The sequence below is a fragment of the Lynx rufus genome, unplaced genomic scaffold, assembly GCF_022079265.1.
Source record: "Lynx rufus isolate CCGP_SWC_20201006 ecotype Redwood Valley unplaced genomic scaffold, mLynRuf1.p SCAF_30, whole genome shotgun sequence".
NCBI lineage: Eukaryota > Metazoa > Chordata > Mammalia > Carnivora > Felidae > Lynx > Lynx rufus.
In genome coordinates, this window is record NW_025814846.1 from 4,430,154 (window position 1) to 4,449,050 (window position 18,897).

Sequence of the window (18,897 nt, forward strand, 5' to 3'; positions counted from 1 at the left end):
TGAGAGCTTTTCCTCTGTGGTGAAGAATTAGGGATTCCACTCTCACCGTTATTTAACATAGTACTGGAAGTTCTACCCACAGCAAGCACACAGCAAAAAGAAATAAAAGGCAACAAAATCATCATCAAAGAAGAAGCCAAACTTCCACTCTTTGCAGATGACATGATACTCTGTATAGAAAACTCAAAAGACTGATACACAAATTCAATATAGATGCAGGATACAAATTCAACATACAGAAATCTGTTGAATTTATATGCACCAATAATGAAGCAGCTGAGAGAGAAATCAAGGAATCAATCCCATTTACAATTTCACCAAAAACCATAAGATACATAGGAATAAACTTAACCAAAGAGGTAAACAGTCTGTACTCTGAAACTATAAAACACTGATGAAAGAAATTGAGGACACAAAGAAGTGGAAAAACATTCCATGTCCATGGATTGGAGGAACAAGTATTGTGAAAATGTCTATATTACCCAAAGCAATCTACACATTTAATGCAATTCCTATCTAAATACCACCAGCATTTTTCAGAGAGCCAGAACAAACAATCCTAAAATTTGCATGGAACCACAAAAGACCCTGAATGGCCAAAGCAACCTTGAAAAAGAAAAGCAAATCTGCTAGTATCACAATTCTGGAGCTTAAGTTATATTACAAATCTGTAGTGATTAAGATAGTATGGTATTGGCACAAAAATATACACATAGATCAATGGATCAGGGATCAGAATAGAAACTTCAGAAATGAACCCACAACTATATGGTCAATAAAACAGGAAAGAATTTCCAATGTGAAAAAGAGAGTCTCTTCAACAATCAGTGTTGGGGAAACTGGACAGCAACATGCAAAATAGTGAAACTAGACCACTTTCTTACACCATACACAAAAATAAATTCAAAATGGATCAAAGACCTAAATGTGAGAGAGGAAACCATTAAAATCCTAGAGGAGAACACAGGTAGTAACCCCTTTGGCATCAGCCATAGCAACTTCTTACTAGATATGTCTCCTGAGGCAAGGGAAATAAAAAATAAACTATTGGGACTTCATCAAAATAAAAACCTACACGGTGAAGGAAACAATAAACAAAACTAAAAGGCTGAAAAAGAGCCTACTGAATGGGAGAAGATATTCGCACATATCATATCTGATAAAAATTAGTATCCAAAATATATTTTAAAAAACTTATGAAATTCAACACCCAAAAAATGAATAATACATTTAAAAAAGTGGGCAGAAGATAGGAATAGACACTTTTCCAAAGAAGACATACATATGGTCAACATATGCATAAAAATATGCTCAATATCACTCAACATCAAATGGAAATCAAAACTACAGTGAGATATCACCTCACACATGTCTGAATCGACAACACCAGAAACAACAGGTGTTGATGAAGATGTGGACAAAGGGGAACCCTCATGCATTTTGGTGGGAATGCAAACTGGTACAGCCACTCTGGAAAACAGTATGTAGGTTCATCAAATGGTAAGAATAGAACTACCCTATGATCCAGCAAATGCACTACTAGGTATTTGTCCAAAGGATACAAAAATACTGATTCGAAGCGGCACATGCACTCCAATGTTTATGGCCGCATTATCAACAATAGCCAAATTATGGAAAGAGCCCAAATGTCCATCAACTGATGAATAAATAGATAATGAAGAGATGGTATATATAGAATGGCATATTACTCAGCTATATAAAGGAATTAAATCTTGGCATTCGCAACAACATAGATGGAGCTGGAGAGTATTACGATAAGAGAAATAAGTCAGGGAAACACAACTACCATATGATTTCACTAATATGTGGAATTTAAGAAAACAAGCAAAGGGGGGAGATTGGAGATAGACAAATGAAGAAACAGACTTAATTATAGAGAACAAACTGGTGGTTACCAGAAGAGAAGGGGGTAGGGGATGTTGTAAATACATTGTGGGGATTAAGGAAACACTTGTGATGAGCACCAGGTGTTTTATGGAAATGTTTAATTACTGTATTGTACACCTGAAATTATTATTATACTGTGTGTTAGCTAACTGGAATTTAAATAAAAATAAAAAAGAGAGGGTTTCCGGAAGATGGTGGCGTAGGAGGACGCAGGGCTCACGGCGCGTCCTGCTGATCACTTAGATTCCACCCACACCTGCCTAAATAATCCAGAAAACCGCCAGAGGATTAGCAGAACGGAGTCTCCGGAGCCAAGCGCAGACGAGAGGCCCACGGAAGAGGGTAGGAAGGGCGGCGAGGCGGTGCGCGCTCCACGGACTGGCGGGAGGGAGCGGGGGCGGAGGGGCGGCTCGCCGGCCAAGCAGAGCCCCCGAGTCTGGCTTGCAATAGCGGAGGGGCCTGACGGACTGTGTTCCCACAGCAAGCGCAACTTAGCCTCTGCAAGGTCATAAGTTAACAGCTCTGCTCGGAAGCGGGAAGGCTGGAGGACAAAGGGAGGGAGAGCTGCGGAGCCCCCGGACGACAGAGCTCAGTTTGGTGGGGAACAAAGGCGCTCGCCAGCGCCATCTCCCCTGCCCATCCCCCAGCCAAAATCCCAAAGAGAACCAGTTCCTGCCAGGGAACTTGCTCGCTCCGCGCAAACACCCAACTCTGCGCTTCTGCAGAGCCAAACCTCCTGCAGCAGATCTGACTCCCTCCTGCTGCCACAGGGCCCCTCCTGAAGTGGATCACCTAAGGAGAAGCGAGCTAAGCCTGCCCCTCCTGCCCCTGTGCACCTTGCCGACCCACCCCAGCTAATACGCCAGATCCCCAGCATCACAAGCCAGGCAGTGTGCAAGTAGCCCAGACGGGCCACGCCACCCCACAGTGAATCCCGCCCCTAGGAGAGGGGAAGAGAAGGCACACACCAGTCTGACTGTGGCCCCAGCGGTGGGCTGGGAGCAGACATCAGGTCTGACTGCGGCTCCGCCCACCAACTCCAGTTATACACCACAGCACAGGGGAAGTGCCCTGCAGGTCCTCACCACGCCAGGGACTATCCAAAATGACCAAGCGGAAGAATTCCCCTCAGAAGAATCTCCAGGAAATAACAACAGCTAATGAGCTGATCAAAAAGGATTTAAATAATATAACAGAAAGTGAATTTAGAATAATAGTCATAAAATTAATCGCTGGGCTTGAAAACAGTATACAGGACAGCAGAGAATCTCTTGCTACAGAGATCAAGGGACTAAGGAGCAGTCACGAGGAGCTGAAAAACACTTTAAATGAAATGCATAACAAAATGCAAACCACCAGGGCTCGGATGGAAGAGGCAGAGGAGAGAATAGGTGAACTAGAAGATAAAGTTATGGAAAAAGAGGAAGCTGAGAAAAAGAGAGAGAAAAAAATCCAGGAGTATGAGGGGAAAATTAGAGAACTAAGTGATACACTAAAAAGAAATAATATACGCATAATTGGTATCCCAGAGGAGGAAGAGAGAGGGAAAGGTGCTGAAGGGGTACTTGAAGAAATCATAGCTGAGAACTTCCCTGAACTGGGGAAGGAAAAAGGCATTGAAATCCAAGAGGCACAGAGAACTCCCTTCAGACGTAACTTGAATCGATCTTCTGCACGACATATCATAGTGAATCTGGCAAAATACAAGGATAAAGAGAAAATTCTGAAAGCAGCAAGGGGTAAACGTGCCCTCACATATAAAGGGAGACTTATAAGACTCGTGACGGATCTCTCTTTTGAAACTTGGCAGGCCAGAAAGAATTGGCACGAGATTTTCAGTGTGCTAGACAGAAAAAATATGCAGCTGAGAATCCTTTATCCAGCAAGTCTGTCATTTAGAATAGAAGGAGAGATAAAGGTCTTCCCAAACAAACAAAAACTGAAGGAATTTGTCACCACTAAACCAGCCCTACAAGAGATCCTAAGGGGGACCCTGTGAAACAAAGTACCAGAGACATCACTACAAGCATAAAACATACAGACATCACAATGACTCTAAACCCATATCTTTCTATAATAACACTGAATGTAAATGGATTAAATGCGCCAACCAAAAGACATAGGGTATCAGAATGGATAAAAAAACAAGACCCATCTATTTGCTGTCTACAAGAGACTCATTTTAGACCTGAGGACACCTTTAGATTGAGAGTGAGGGGATGGAGAATTATTTATCATGCTACTGGAAGCCAAAAGAAAGCTGGAGTAGCCATACTTATATCAGACAAACTAGACTTTAAATTAAAGACTGTAACAAGAGATGAAGAAGGACATTATATAATAGTTACAGGGTCTAACTATCAGGAAGAGCTAACAATTATAAATGTCTATGCACCGAATACCGGAGCCCCCAAATATATAAAACAATTACTCCTAAACATAAGCAACCTTATTGAGAAGAATGTGGTAATTGCAGGGGACGTTAACACCCCACTTACAGAAATGGATAGATCATCTAGACACACGGTCAATAAAGAAACAAGGGCCCTGAATGAGACATTGGATCAGATGGACTTGACAGATATATTTAGAACTCTGCATCCCAAAGCAACAGAATATACTTTCTTCTCGAGTGCACATGGAACATTCTCCAAGATCATATACTGGGTCACAAAACAGCCCTTCATAAGTTTACAAGAATTGAAATTATACCATGCATACTTTCAGACCACAATGCTATGAAGCTTGAAATCAACCACAGGAAAAAGTCTGGAAAACCTCCAAAAGCATGGAGGTTAAAGAACACCCTACTAACGAATGAGTGGGTCAACCAGGCAATTAGAGAAGAAATTAAAAAATATATGGAAACAAACGAAAATGAAAATACAACAATCCAAACGCTTTGGGACGCAGCAAAGGCAGTCCTGAGAGGAAAATACATTGCCATCCAGGCCTATCTCCAGAAACAAGAAAAATCCCAAATACAAAATCTAACAGCACACCTAAAGGAACTAGAAGCAGAACAGCAAAGGCAGCCTAAACCCAGAAGAGGAAGAGAAATAATAAAGATCAGAGCAGAAATAAACAATATAGAATCTAAAAAAACTGTAGAGCAGATCAACGAAACCAAGAGTTGGTTTTTTGAAAAAATAAACAAAATTGACAAACCTCTAGCCAGGCTTCTCAAAAAGAAAAGGGAGATGACCCAAATAGATAAAATCATGAATGAAAATGGAATTATTACAACCAATCCCTCAGAGATACAAACAATTATCAGGGAATACTATGAAAAATCATATGCCAACAAATTGGACAACCTGGAAGAAATGGACAAATTCCTGAACACCCACACTCTTCCAAAACTCAATCAGGAGGAAAGAGAAAGCTTGAACAGACCCATAACCAGCGAAGAAATTGAATCGGTTATCAAAAATCTCCCAACAAATAAGAGTCCAGGACCAGATGGCTTCCCAGGGGAGTTCTACCAGACGTTTAAAGCAGAGATCATACCTATCCTTCTCAAGCTATTCCAAGAAATAGAAAGGGAAGGAAAACTTCCAGACTCATTCTATGAAGCCAGTATTCCTTTGATTCCTAAACCAGACAGAGACCCAGTAAAAAAAGAGAACTACAGGCCAATATCCCTGATGAATATGGATGCCAAAATTCTCAATAAGATACTAGCAAATCGAATTCAACAGCATATAAAAAGAATGATTCACCATGATCAAGTGGGATTCATTCCTGGGATGCAGGGCTGGTTCAACATTCGCAAATCAATCAACGTGATACATCACATTAACAAAAAAAAAAGAGAAGAACCATATGATCCTGTCAATCGATGCAGAAAAGGCCTTTGACAAAATCCAGCACCCTTTCTTAATAAAAACCCTTGAGAAAGTCGGGACAGAAGGAACATACTTAAAGATCATAAAAGCCATTTATGAAAAGCCCACAGCTAACATCATCCTCAACGGGGAAAAACTGAGAGCTTTTTCCCTGAGATCAGGAACACGACAGGGATGCCCACTCTCACCGTTGTTGTTTAACATAGTGCTGGAAGTTGTAGCATCAGCAATCAGACAACAAAAGGAAATCAAAGGCATCAAAATTGGCAAAGATGAAGTCAAGCTTTCGCTTTTTGCAGATGACATGATATTATACATGGAAAATCCGATAGACTCCACCAAAAGTCTGCTAGAACTGATACATGAATTCAGCAAAGTTGCAGGATACAAAATCAATGGACAGAAATCAGTTGCATTCTTATACACTAACAATGAAGCAACAGAAAGACAAATAAAGAAACTGATCCCATTCACAATTGCACCAAGAAGCATAAAATACCTAGGAATAAATCTAACCAAAGATGTAAAGGATCTGTATACTGAAAACTATAGAAAGCTTATGAAGGTAATTGAAGAAGATTTAAAGAAATGGAAAGACATCCCCTGCTCATGGATTGGAAAAATAAATATTGTCAAAATGTCAATACTACCCAAAGCTATCTACACATTCAATGCAATCCCAATCAAAATTGCACCAGCATTCTTCTCGAAACTAGAACAAGCAATCCTAAAATTCATATGGAACCACAAAAGGCCCCGAATAGCCAAAGGAATTTTGAAGAAGAAGACCAAAGCAGGAGGCATCACAATCCCAGACTTCAGCCTCTACTACAAAGCTGTCATCATCAAGACAGCATGGTATTGGCACAAAAACAGACACACAGACCAATGGAATAGAATAGAAACCCCAGAACTAGACCCACAAACGTATGGCCAACTCATCTTTGACAAAGCAGGAAAGAACATCCAATGGAAAAAAGACAGCCTCTTTAACAATTGGTGCTGGGAGAACTGGACAGCAACATGCAGAAGGCTGAAACTAGACCACTTTCTCACACCATTTACAAAAATAAACTCAAAATGGATAAAGGACCTAAATGTGAGACAGGAAACCATCAAAACCTTAGAGGAGAAAGCAGGAAAAGACCTCTCTGACCTCAGCCATAGCAATCTCTTACTCGACACATCCCCAAAGGCAAGGGAATTAAAAGCAAAAGTGAATTACTGGGACCTTATGAAGATAAAAAGCTTCTGCACAGCAAAGGAAACAACCAACAAAACTAAAAGGCAACCAACGGAATGGGAAAAGATATTTGCAAATGACATATCGGACAAAGGGCTAGTATCTAAAATCTATAAAGAGCTCACCAAACTCCACACCCGAAAAACAAATAACCCAGTGAAGAAATGGGCAGAAAACATGAATAGACACTTCTCTAAAGAAGACATCCGGATGGCCAACAGGCACATGAAAAGATGTTCAGCGTCGCTCCGTATCAGGGAAATACAAATCAAAACCACACTCAGGTATCAACTCACGCCAGTCAGAGTGGCCAAAATGAACAAATCAGGAGACTATAGATGCTGGCGAGGATGTGGAGAAACGGGAACCCTCTTGGACTGTTGGTGGGAATGCAAATTGGTGCAGCCGCTCTGGAAAGCAGTGTGGAGGTTCCTCAGAAAATTAAAAATAGACCTACCCTATGACCCAGCAATAGCACTGCTAGGAATTTACCCAAGGGATACAGGAGTACTGATGCATAGGGGCACTTGTACCCCAATGTTCATAGCGGCACTCTCAACAATAGCCAAATTATGGAAAGAGCCTAAATGTCCATCAACTGATGAATGGATAAAGAAATTGTGGTTTATATACACAATGGAATACTATGTGGCAATGAGAAAAAATGAAATATGGCCTTTTGTAGCAACGTGGATGGAACTGGAGAGTGTGATGCTAAGTGAAATAAGCCATACAAAGACAGATATCATATGGTTTCACTCTTATGTGGATCCTGAGAAACTTAACAGGAACCCATGGGGGAGGGGAAGGAAAAAAAAAAAAAAGGACGTTAGAGTGGGAGAGAGCCAAAGCATAAGAGACTGTTAAAAACTGAGAACAAACTGAGGGTTGATGGGGGTGGGAGAGAGGGGAGGGTGGGTGATGGGTATTGAGGAGGGCACCTTTTGGGATGAGCACTGGGTGTTGTATGGAAACCAATTTGTCAATAAATTTCATATATAAAAAAAAATTGGCAAAGATGAAGTCAAGCTTTCACTTTTTGCAGATGACATGATATTATACATGGAAAATCCGATAGACTCCACCAAAAGTCTGCTAGAACTGATACGTGAATTCAGCAAAGTTGCAGGACAGAAAATCAATGTACAGAAATCAGTTGCATTCTTATACACTAACAATGAAGCAACAGAAAGACAAATAAAGAAACTGATCCCATTCACAATTGCACCAAGAAGCATAAAATACCTAGGAATAAATCTAACCAAAGATGTAAAGGATCTGTATGCTGAAAACTATAGAAAGCTTATGAAGGTAATTGAAGAAGATTTAAAGAAATGGAAAGACATTCCCTGCTCATGGATTGGAAAAATAAATATTGTCAAAATGTCAATACTACCCAAAGCTATCTACACATTCAATGCAATCCCAATCAAAATTGCACCAGCATTCTTCTCGAAACTAGAACAAGCAATCCTAAAATTCATTTGGAACCACAAAAGGCCCCGAATAGCCAAAGTAATTTTGAAGAAGAAGACCGAAGTGGGAGGCATCACAATCCCAGACTTTAGCCTCTACTACAAAGCTGTACTCATCAAGACAGCATGGTATTGAAACAGAAACAGACACATAGACCAATGGAATAGAATAGAAACCCCAGAACTAGACCCACAAACGTATGGCCAACTAATCTTTGACAAAGCAGGAAAGAACATCCAATGGAAAAAAAGACAGTCTCTTTAACAAATGGTGCTGGGAGAACTGGACAGCAACATGCAGAAGGCTGAAACTAGACCACTTTTTCACACCATTTACAATAATAAACTCAAAATGGATAAAGGACCTGAATGTGAGACAGGAAACCATCAAAACCTTAAAGGAGAAAGCAGGAAAAGACCTCTCTGACCTCAGCCATAGCAATCTCTTACTCAACACATCCCCAAAGGCAAGGGAATTAAAAGCAAAAGTGAACTACTGGGACCTTATGAAGATAAAAAGCTTCTGCACAGCAAAGGAAACAACCAACAAAACTAAAAGGCAACCAACAGAATGGGAAATGATATTTGCAAATGACATATCGGACAAAGGGCTAGTATCCAAAATCTATAAAGAGCTCACCAAACTCCACACCCAAAAAACAAATAACCCAGTGAAGAAATGGGCAGAAAACATGAATAGACACTTCTCTAAAGAAGACATCCGGATGGCCAACAGGCACATGAAAAGATGTTCAGCGTCGCTCCGTATCAGGGAAATACAAATCAAAACCACACTCAGGTATCACCTCACGCCAGTCAGAGTGGCCAAAATGAACAAATCAGGAGACTATAGATGCTGGAGAGGATGTGGAGAAACGGGAACCCTCTTGCACTGTTGGTGGGAATGCAAATTGGTGCAGCCGCTATGGAAAGCAGTGTGGAGGTTCCTCAGAAAATTAAAAATAGACCTACCCTATGACCCAGCAATAGCACTGCTAGGAATTTACCCAAGGGATACAGGAGTACTGATGCATATGGGCACTTGTACCCCAATGTTCATAGCGGCACTCTCAACAATAGCCAAATTATGGAAAGAGCCTAAATGTCCATCAACTGATGAATGGATAAAGAAATTGTGGTTTATATACACAATGGAATACTACGTGGCAATGAGAAAAAATGAAATAGGGCCTTTTGTAGCAACGTGGATGGAACTGGAGAGTGTGATGCTAAGTGAAATAAGCCATACAGAGAAAGACAGATACCATATGGTTTCACTCTTATGTGGATCCTGAGAAACTTAACAGGAACCCATGGGGGAGGGGAAGGAACAAAAAAAAAAAGAGGTTAGAGTGGGAGAGAGCCAAAGCATAAGAGACTGTTAAAAACTGAGAACAAACTGAGGGTTGATGGGGGGTGGGAGGGAGGGGAGGGTGGGTGATGGGTAGTGAAGAGGGCACCTTTTGGGATGAGCACTGGGTGTTGTATGGAAACCAATTTGACAATAAATTTCATATATAAAATAAAAAAAATAAAAAAAAATAAAAACAAGAAATGTCCAGTAGGTAACTGCAACTTAGACTAGTAGTTGAGGTTGAATCCACAGAGATTTAGGGGTAGAACTGTTGAATACAGCCACTGTGCAACTTCACGGGACATTTACATATACTACGATGTGAATAGTGGCCCCTTGGTGGGTTCTCAGTATTTCGTGGTGATTTAAACCATGAATGGGAGTAAGATCACTCAGGAAGTAGGTATAAATAGACTTAGGAAAGGACAGAAAAACAATGCTATGGAATTAGCCCTATTGTCATTCTATCTATTGTCTGGGATGTTCTGGCAAAACTATATAGGCCTTCATTCTTTAGGATTGTCTCTTCCCTCCAGCTCTTCCCAGACAAGGCTAACTTCGTATGGATCTAAGCATATTAAGGGGCTGGGGAAAGTTGGTTTGGTCTTTAAGGCAAAGGGTGATTAATGTTTTGAATGGCATTTGCCATTCTACCTTGTCCTTATCCCTATGAGAGATAATCACAGAATACAGGTTTTGGTCTTGGGCCAGTTTCTCTGGGCTCCCCTAGCCTCCCATTGCCTAAACACTAAAAGGATTATTCTGACACCTGAGAGATGTCTTTGTATTTAGGTTACTGGGCTTTCTAAAACTGCCGAGAGGCATCCCAACTTATAAGCATAGATCTAGATGCTTTGAAACATTTGGATGGATTACTTCCCATTTTTCAAATGGACTCTTTGACACTGGCCTGGAAGGGTCACCCATCCCCTTGCTTTGCCTTTCCAGTTCTGATTTCTAGAGACTTAGTGAAATATTTTTCCTCCTTTACCCACAGTCCTCAAGGAAGACTTCCTGGAGATGAGAGTTGAGGCCTCAGGTATGTATTCTTCACCCCTGATTACAAAACCTTATTAAATATAAGCCTTCTTTATGGAATTTGAACTTTTGAGGACTTTAGTCTTGAGGGTCCAGAGGGTAGGAGCTCCCTCCCTGTCTCAGTTCATGACCCTTATATTTACTGCCTTCTAATTCTCAGGTTCCCTGTGTTTTTAAGTCTCCTTCCTCTTTCCTTCCTTTCTCCTCCAACCAAACTACAGCATGGTTTTACAAGTTGCCTTTGGATAAAGTTCATTAGAAATCCTAGACTGTGACATTTGGGGCAAGTACATTTCATTCTCTTAGCCTCAATTTCCCAATCTGTACAATGAAAAGTTTGGAACTGTCTAACTCTGACATTCTTTCGATCTATAAGAAAATCAGTAAGCTCTCTTTTGGTATTATAGCAAGTACCATGAGTCCACTTCAGTATCATGTAGAGACTTCGCAGCTTTAGAACAAATCACTATTTAAGTCCTACCCCCAAAACCTTTATCCTTAGTCCTGTATATTTATTTAATGCAAAATACTTCCACTTCCATTATGCAAAATACTTTCACTTCCATTATTTTATTTGATCCATATCAAATGCCAGAATAAGGAGAATAATATGTATTTTAACTCAGCCAATAAAGGAACTGAGGTTCAGGGGCGACTGGGTGGCTCAGTCAGTTAAGCATCTGACTGTTAATTTCAGCCCAGGTCATGATCTCATGATTTATGAGTTTGAGCCCCACATCAGTCTCCTTACTGACAGTGCAGAACCTACTCGAGAGGCTCTCTCTTAGCCCTTCCCCTGCTCTCTCTTTCTCTCTCAAAATAAATAAATAAACTTTAAAAAAGGAACTGAGGTTCAGAGGGGATAAGTAACTTGGTAAGGTCACAAGAGTCACAGAGATCATGGAATTTTTTTTTCTCTACCAAGGAGTTCTAATTGGCTATCAGGTTGCTGGCATGACATTAACCAATATAAACATAAATGAGATCTGGGTATCTGAAGAAGAACTTTCCATTTGTCTCCTAGCCTTCTTTTTCTTCCTATCACTGCCAGTCCTATGTGGTCCATGGGTTGATAAGCTTTTCCTTAGCAGCCCTCATGGAGGTGAAGTCCCAGAAAATCAGTTCAGTTATTGTAGTACCATAAATGCAATGGCTACGCTAGGTGGGTAACCTCAGAGGTATCAGGCTTCATCTCCTGTGGACTTTTAGGGAATAAGGATTGAGGTCAAATGGACACAGTTTCCAGTCCTGATTATAGCACCATCTTAGGCCTGTCTCAAAGGATCTGAGTTGTAAGGGCCTTTTCCTAGCCAGCCTCTGTTGCTCAGAAGATTAGCTACCAATTATATGTTTAGCTACCCAACAAGAGAGGTGTCACTCCTCAGTGGCTGGTAAGTACTTGACCAGTTCTAGCTAATTACCTACTCTCTTCTTTCCTTTTTAGGTTTTGAAATCCTTGGTCTCAGAGGATCCTCCACAGGTTCTGGAAGGGTCTTCTTCAAACCCTTGTGTGTTGAGTCATTTTGTGCTGAGGAGAGCAGCTTCTTCCTGGCCTTGCATCTTCAGGCTCTAGGATGCTATAAAATAAGGGGCACATGTCTTAGACACAGGTTTATTTCTCCTATGTATTCTGTCTTCATTCCCTCTGAAGATCTATGTTGAGCTACTATATGACTGTGAATGGCTGAACACCCTCAAGCCAGACTGCAGAAACCAAGCTATCTACTGACCTGAGTTGAAGAAAGGAGCTTAGTTTTCAGCTCTTCTCTGAATTTCCTGCCTCCTCAGAAGACCATGGAACTCTGAAAGATTTTGGACTAAAGACTGATCTCAGAGGTCTTACCCTAAAGTAGAAGCTACTTGAGTTGGGGGCCATTGCCCATTGTAGAAGAGTAGGAATGTTTGCTGAACATTGGAGAATATTAACATGTCTCTTACTAAGGATAAGGAGGCTGGTACTAGGTTGGAGTTCTGGCACTGCAGTATATTACCAAGAACCTGTCTGCTCCTATTGGGCCAGACAGCATGAGTGGTGACAAACACAACCTCTTCATGTGGACTCAAAAAGTGGCCTTCCTGTTTTTACATATAGCCACATAGGACAAATCTACAAAGAATATTTTGCATGTTGAAGCCTAGGTTTGTTTGAGTTATTTTTCCTGTTTTTTTTTTTTCTGACAACTTTATTTCCAAACAATTAAGAAAGATACAAAAGCTGAAAAACAGTTCTTTTAAAAATGCAGGCTGTATTTGTCCTGCACGAGTTCCATTCCTGGGTCAAATACTGGGAAAAATTGTTAAGATGGATTGAGTCCAGGCAGCTGGCACTGTTGCTTCATGTTTGCCTTATGCAGATAAGCAAGCTCTTTTATCTCCTCCAAGAAACAACTCCTATCCCAGTGTCCGTGGATTCAGAAACTCCACGAAGCTTCTGAAATGGTATGCAGAACTCCAAGACAATGTGCCTTTTCTGGGGAGATGGTCCATAGCATTCTACTGAATTTCAGATGGACCTGTGACCCAATAAAGGTTAGGAACCACAGCACTTGAGATAAAAGATTCTATTTACAACCCATAAAGTATATGATTGGAAGAGCCTTCCAAAATTATTTACTCTAACTGCCTAATTTACCTTTGGAGAAACTGAAACAATGTAAGTTATTAGCCAGGCCTAAACAAGATCCTAGGTCCCTGGGTTCCCATGCAAGTTTCTTTCCATTTTACAACACTTGTCTAATAAGAGGCTTTATGATTGGTGGCTTTAGTGGTCATCATTTTGAGTGTTTGGTTTTTACCCTCTTTACTGAATCCCACATATTTTTCATCAAGTGGAAAACTTTAAGACATAAGCTCCTGGTGTTCCATTTGCCATCTCAGTCATTGGAAAAGTACTAAAACACAACTGGTTTATTGAGTAGTCAAAAATCTGAGTAGACATCTCTGAGTCTTGTTTGTTGATGGGAGGCTGCTGGAGAAAGTGTCATTGCTTGTGTTCCCATGCAGGTGTCTAAACCATAGCCTGTCTTTAGAGTCTGTATATTTATAATGTGACCAAGTGTGACAGAAAGGATTTTCCTACTTGGACCCTTCTAGCAAGACCCTGACTATGGAACTGAGAGAGAAGCATAGACATGGGTGGGAAGAGGGGAAGGAGAGAAGGAAGGAGAGGGAGATGGATGAAGGGGAAGAGAGAGAAACACACATTCTCAAACCGACTCTGAGATGCCTTTGAAACAGTGTTACTGAAAGGTGATAGTCACTTTCAAGACTGAACTCAACATGGTTTATTGGTGAATTAGTAACATGTAGGCTAAACACACTGAGAGCCCTTGTGGAAGTTATTGAGTGGAAACTTGATGCCATTCCCAATAAAGACATGCCTAAGTAGCCACATAAAACTCTCTCAGCTCTACCCAGTCTCAAAGACCAAGTTAATAAGAACCAGTAGCAAGAAAGCCAAGTAGCCATCATTCTACCTGCTACTCACCCCCAAAGGAATTTTCTGTGAGACTACTGGCCTCACCCAGGAAGTTCTTGTTGAGCCCTGGTCTCAGAGCTGTGGCGTCTTTGCTCTGCCCCCATTAGATGAATGATTAAAGCAAGCGGGTGTGTAGATTTTGGCCACATATTGAAAGATTATTGAGAACCAGAGAAAGCCACTGCAGTCCCAGTTGAATAGGTGTCCTAGAAATGTGACCATGAGATTGCTGTGTGTTTTCTGGGACATATATATATATCAAGACCCTGAGCTAGAAAGTTGGGACCCCCAGTATGGCTGGATGTTAGGAAGCAGTAACTGGATAGCTCTGCCCCTGCCCTAGTCTATACCCAAAGAATGCCCCCAAATGAACCTCAGAGCCTCCTCTTTTGCACTCTGATTTAAAGAGCAAAAACTTTTGTGGTGAGGCACACCATCATGGAATGAGACTGTCTTGGCTCAGGCTTAATGGATGAATAGTTATTCAGAAGAGGCTATTGGAATGGGATGATAATTGAAGAGTGACAACTATAGGAAATTACCTACATACCTTGGCCAGAAGGTTAGATAAACTGTCAGTGGATGAACTGTAAATCTTGAACTGACAGTAATAACATTTATTAAGCACCTACTAAGTTCTAAGTGCTTTATATACATAATCTCCTTTCTCCTTACAACAATCATGCAGAGATGCTATTCTCCTCATTTTACAGATAAAAGATTTATGGCCCAGGAGGCTAAAGTAACTGGCTCAAATTCACACAGAAAGTAAATGACAGGACCGTGGCTTGAAATCCAAGCCTCTCTGACTCCATGCTGGTTTCCCTTTGTCACACAGAAGCTACATTACTGGAACTGGCATGACTCTATGACTTTTTCTCCCTAATAAAATATTAGAAGGCCAGAATTTGAGGGGAATTTGGGGATGCAGGTCTAGTTTACAGGGGAACAAAAACTGGGCCGAAAGAGATTTCTGAGTTGGGCTTTCTCCTCACCTTCCATTTATGCATTCTGTAATGTTTTTAAAAGGATCATTCAATTTTACCTTGTGAAATGAATGGTTTACTTTTTAGTTGGTAGTTTTTGAGTCCTTGGCTTAGCTGTTTTTCAAAGGAAAAAGTATCCTTGTATGTGTCTATGTACTTTACCAAGGCTGTAGCATGCGTATTTTCAGTCCAAGAGATTGGAGATATCCACACAGACAGTTTAAGAATCAAAAAAGGTATTTGTGGCTCTCTGGTACTTATTACCTTGGGGTAAAATCGTTACAATGTTTTCTGTGGTGATCGCAAAATTAAGAGATAGTGTAGAATAAGAAATGTTATTGAAGTTTTTGCTTAAAAAATGTGGGGAGGTTGTCCAGCTACAGGGTGTGGATGTAAAATTTAGCATCTGATTTCAGTAATGAAATTGTGTCATATAGAGTATAAAATAACTGGTTTCGTGGGAAAGGATTCTTCCCTTTTCTAGAACTTCCTTGATTATGTAATAACTAGAATAGAATAGAAGAAGATGTATCTCTGTGGCCAGAAAACACATTGCTTTCAAAAGAACGTAGATCAATGATATTAGTTTTAACATAGCTGCAAGCAAATGGCCTTGACACATTACAATCCCCAAAAGCTTCAGAAGCATTTAAAAATTTCAGACGGAAGCAAGATACCTTGAAAAGATGTTTCTGATGAAGAAGAAACCTTCATTTTCATGAAGCACTTGATGCCAAGGACATTAATAGATGCTAGAAAGACTGCCTATGTGAAATACATATGTGACAGACAAAAGAAGGAGGTCCTTGGGCCCATTCATGTGACTTTCAATAAAATATGCAGACTCTCTAGTATTGATGTCCTCTATCTGCATTTTTTTCATGGAAACAATCTTTGAGCATATTAGACATGATGCTGTAGCTGCCATGCACTGCTCGTGTTGTCTTTTGCAATTCTAAGGACATACAGGCACAGAATCTTTTATTACCAAGATTCTCAAGCTATAGTCTACTTTGCACCAAGCCCTCGTCATTTCCTCAGGCCTTACAACATCACTGCAGGATGGGTAATAACCCCATTTTATGGATAAGGAAACTTGAGGTTCAAGGAAATGAGAAATGACTTTGTCCAAGATCACACAGCTAAGGATTGATAAAAATACAGGACTGGAAACTACAGAGGTCTTACAGTTTCTACTACATCACACTACCCCTTAGGAGTAAAGAAATCCTGATGGTAAATGGAGAACATGCTTTAGAAATGAGACTGATGGAAACAACATCTATAAGTATTTCTACTACAAATGTGGTTCATCATCAGCCTCAGCATCATCATTACCTGGGAGCTTGTTAGAAATGCAGATTCTTGAGTACTACCACAGACAACTGTAATCATAACTTTTATTTTAATAAGATCTTGATATTTCAATGTACATTAAAGTTTGAGAAACACTGATATAAGGCATTTGAGACCAAAAAAGGGTTGAGAAAGGAGATTTTTTAGTGAGGCAAAGACCAAAAATGGTGGATAAGAGCATTCTGGTATGTTGAGAGTGTTTACAAAAGATTGTCTCCATAGCTGCCTGCTTCTTGCACTACTTTGTACGTGGCCTTGTACTTTGATGACATGTGAATGAAATTTCTCCACTTCAAAGAACAGTGAAACCAGCCTGGGGGAAAAGACTGAAAAATCACTTGATTTTCAAATTTCTGACCATTAAAAGCAGTAGAAAGGCAACATGTGGCCGTAGGAAGACCTACTTTCAGAAGCCCTGGTAGGGGGATCCAGATTTGCCTCTGTCACTGACTCTCTGTAATGCTCAACAAGTACCTTGCTCTCTCTAGGTCTCAAATTGTCTTTAAACAAGGTAGTCTCAAAGGTACTTTTAAGTTTTGATGTTCTGTTATTCTAAGCTATGGGTTTTGCTACAGCTTACATTTAATTAAAACATGGATAACTCTATAGGGTTTTGTCAGGCCTTAGTTTAACATCTTCAGTTCACATAATAAGGGTTATTCTGAGAGAAAATCTCACAGTCATGACAAAGCAACATTAATGGGCACTGCAAGGAACTGGGAGCGCCATGACTCTAGTTAACCAGCTTGAAATTGGCTAGACAATTTTTAAATTTTAAAAATATGAAATTTTAGAATCAATTGTTTCAAACCACATACTTAGGAATCAATTCCTATATCCTAAATGGGGCTTACTTTGCATGATTTAATACAGTAAATTCCTCTGAGTTGGGCTTTTAGGGGATAGTTTCTTGAGAGTAGAAGGGGAATATTAAAAGGGGAAAAGTTCTACTTATCCTCTGCCACTCTCCAGATTCTGATACCTATTAGCTGAAGACAATTAACTGGCTATAATATAAACTCTTAAAATCAAAATCAGACCCATAGAGAAGGGACTTGTCTAAGGCCATGTACCAGAAACAATAACAGAAAATAGGTGCTCAGAGTTCAATTCTACTTTCTTTGGGTGACTAGTTTACCCAAATCAAGAAATCTGCTTCCAGCAGCAGGGCACACATTGGGGATGACTAATAGGCCTTACATCTGGGTATTTTGTTTCCATCACGTGTTTTCAGTCATTGCTTCAGTTAAGCCTCAGACAACCATATGATCTAGGCAGAGATGATTACCCTCATTTTATTGAGGCTCAGAGAGGTGACAAAACATGACCAAGGACATGCAAGTAGAAAATAAACTTGGACCTAAATTTTCTGATTTCATCCATATTGTAGTGCTTCTCTAGGAGAGGAGAAGCAACCCTCCAAACCCTCAGAACTTCTAAGAAATGTCAGCTCTAAACTCTCAATTGGTTTAATCCAATTACTTCAAAACAGATGAACTTTTTTTTCTGTTGGAGAATAGCCTAACAGTTTTATAACTTGAAACTGCAGAGTCCCCTAGGATCCATCATTTTGTTCTCATAACAGCCTCAAAAAGTAGGTAAGAGAAGGCATTTTGCCCGCATTTTACAGATGTACAAATCGAGGCCCAAAGCATTGTATTAGTTTTCTGTTGGTGCTGTAACAGATGACTACAAATTTAGCAGCTTAAAACCAACATCCATTTATTCTCTCACAGTTTCTGTAGGTCAGAAATTCAGCATAGTGTGGCTGGATCCTCTTCCTAGGGGCTCACTGAACTGAAATCAACATATAAGCTAGACATGTGGTTGTCATTTGGGACACAGAATCCTATTCCAAGCTCAATGGTTGTTGGCAGAATTTAGTCCCTCATTGCAGGAGTGAGGTCATCATTTCTTTGACATGTGCCCCTCTCCATATTCAAGCTAACAATGGCATGTAAAATCCTTTTGCTTCCCCTCTTGCATCTCTCTGACTTCCTCTTTTGCCTCTGCTGTTACAGCCTTATTTTTTTGTTGCAGTGATTTCATTGGGCCCACACAGATAATCCAGGATAGCCTTCCTGTTTTAAAGTCAGTAGTAACCTTAATCACATCTTCAACATCTCTTTTGCCATATAATCACAATTCTAATGATTATGACATAAAATATTCTTGGAGGTCATAATATTGCTTACAACGGGCATGGAGCAG

The 18,897-nt window shown here is 40.3% G+C and overlaps 1 protein-coding gene across 1 annotated transcript in view; it reads left to right on the top strand.

Moving 5' to 3' along the window:
* OPHN1 (oligophrenin 1) overlaps positions 1-13,431 on the top strand; it is a 593,683-nt gene extending 580,252 nt beyond the window's left edge. The window contains exons 24-25 of the mRNA XM_047092574.1: positions 10,826-10,867; positions 12,311-13,431. Coding sequence (XP_046948530.1) covers positions 10,826-10,859 — 34 coding nt within the window. The 3' untranslated portion in view covers positions 10,860-10,867; positions 12,311-13,431. The remainder of the gene's footprint in view (positions 1-10,825; positions 10,868-12,310) is intronic.
* Positions 13,432-18,897: the final 5,466 nt, after the last annotated feature.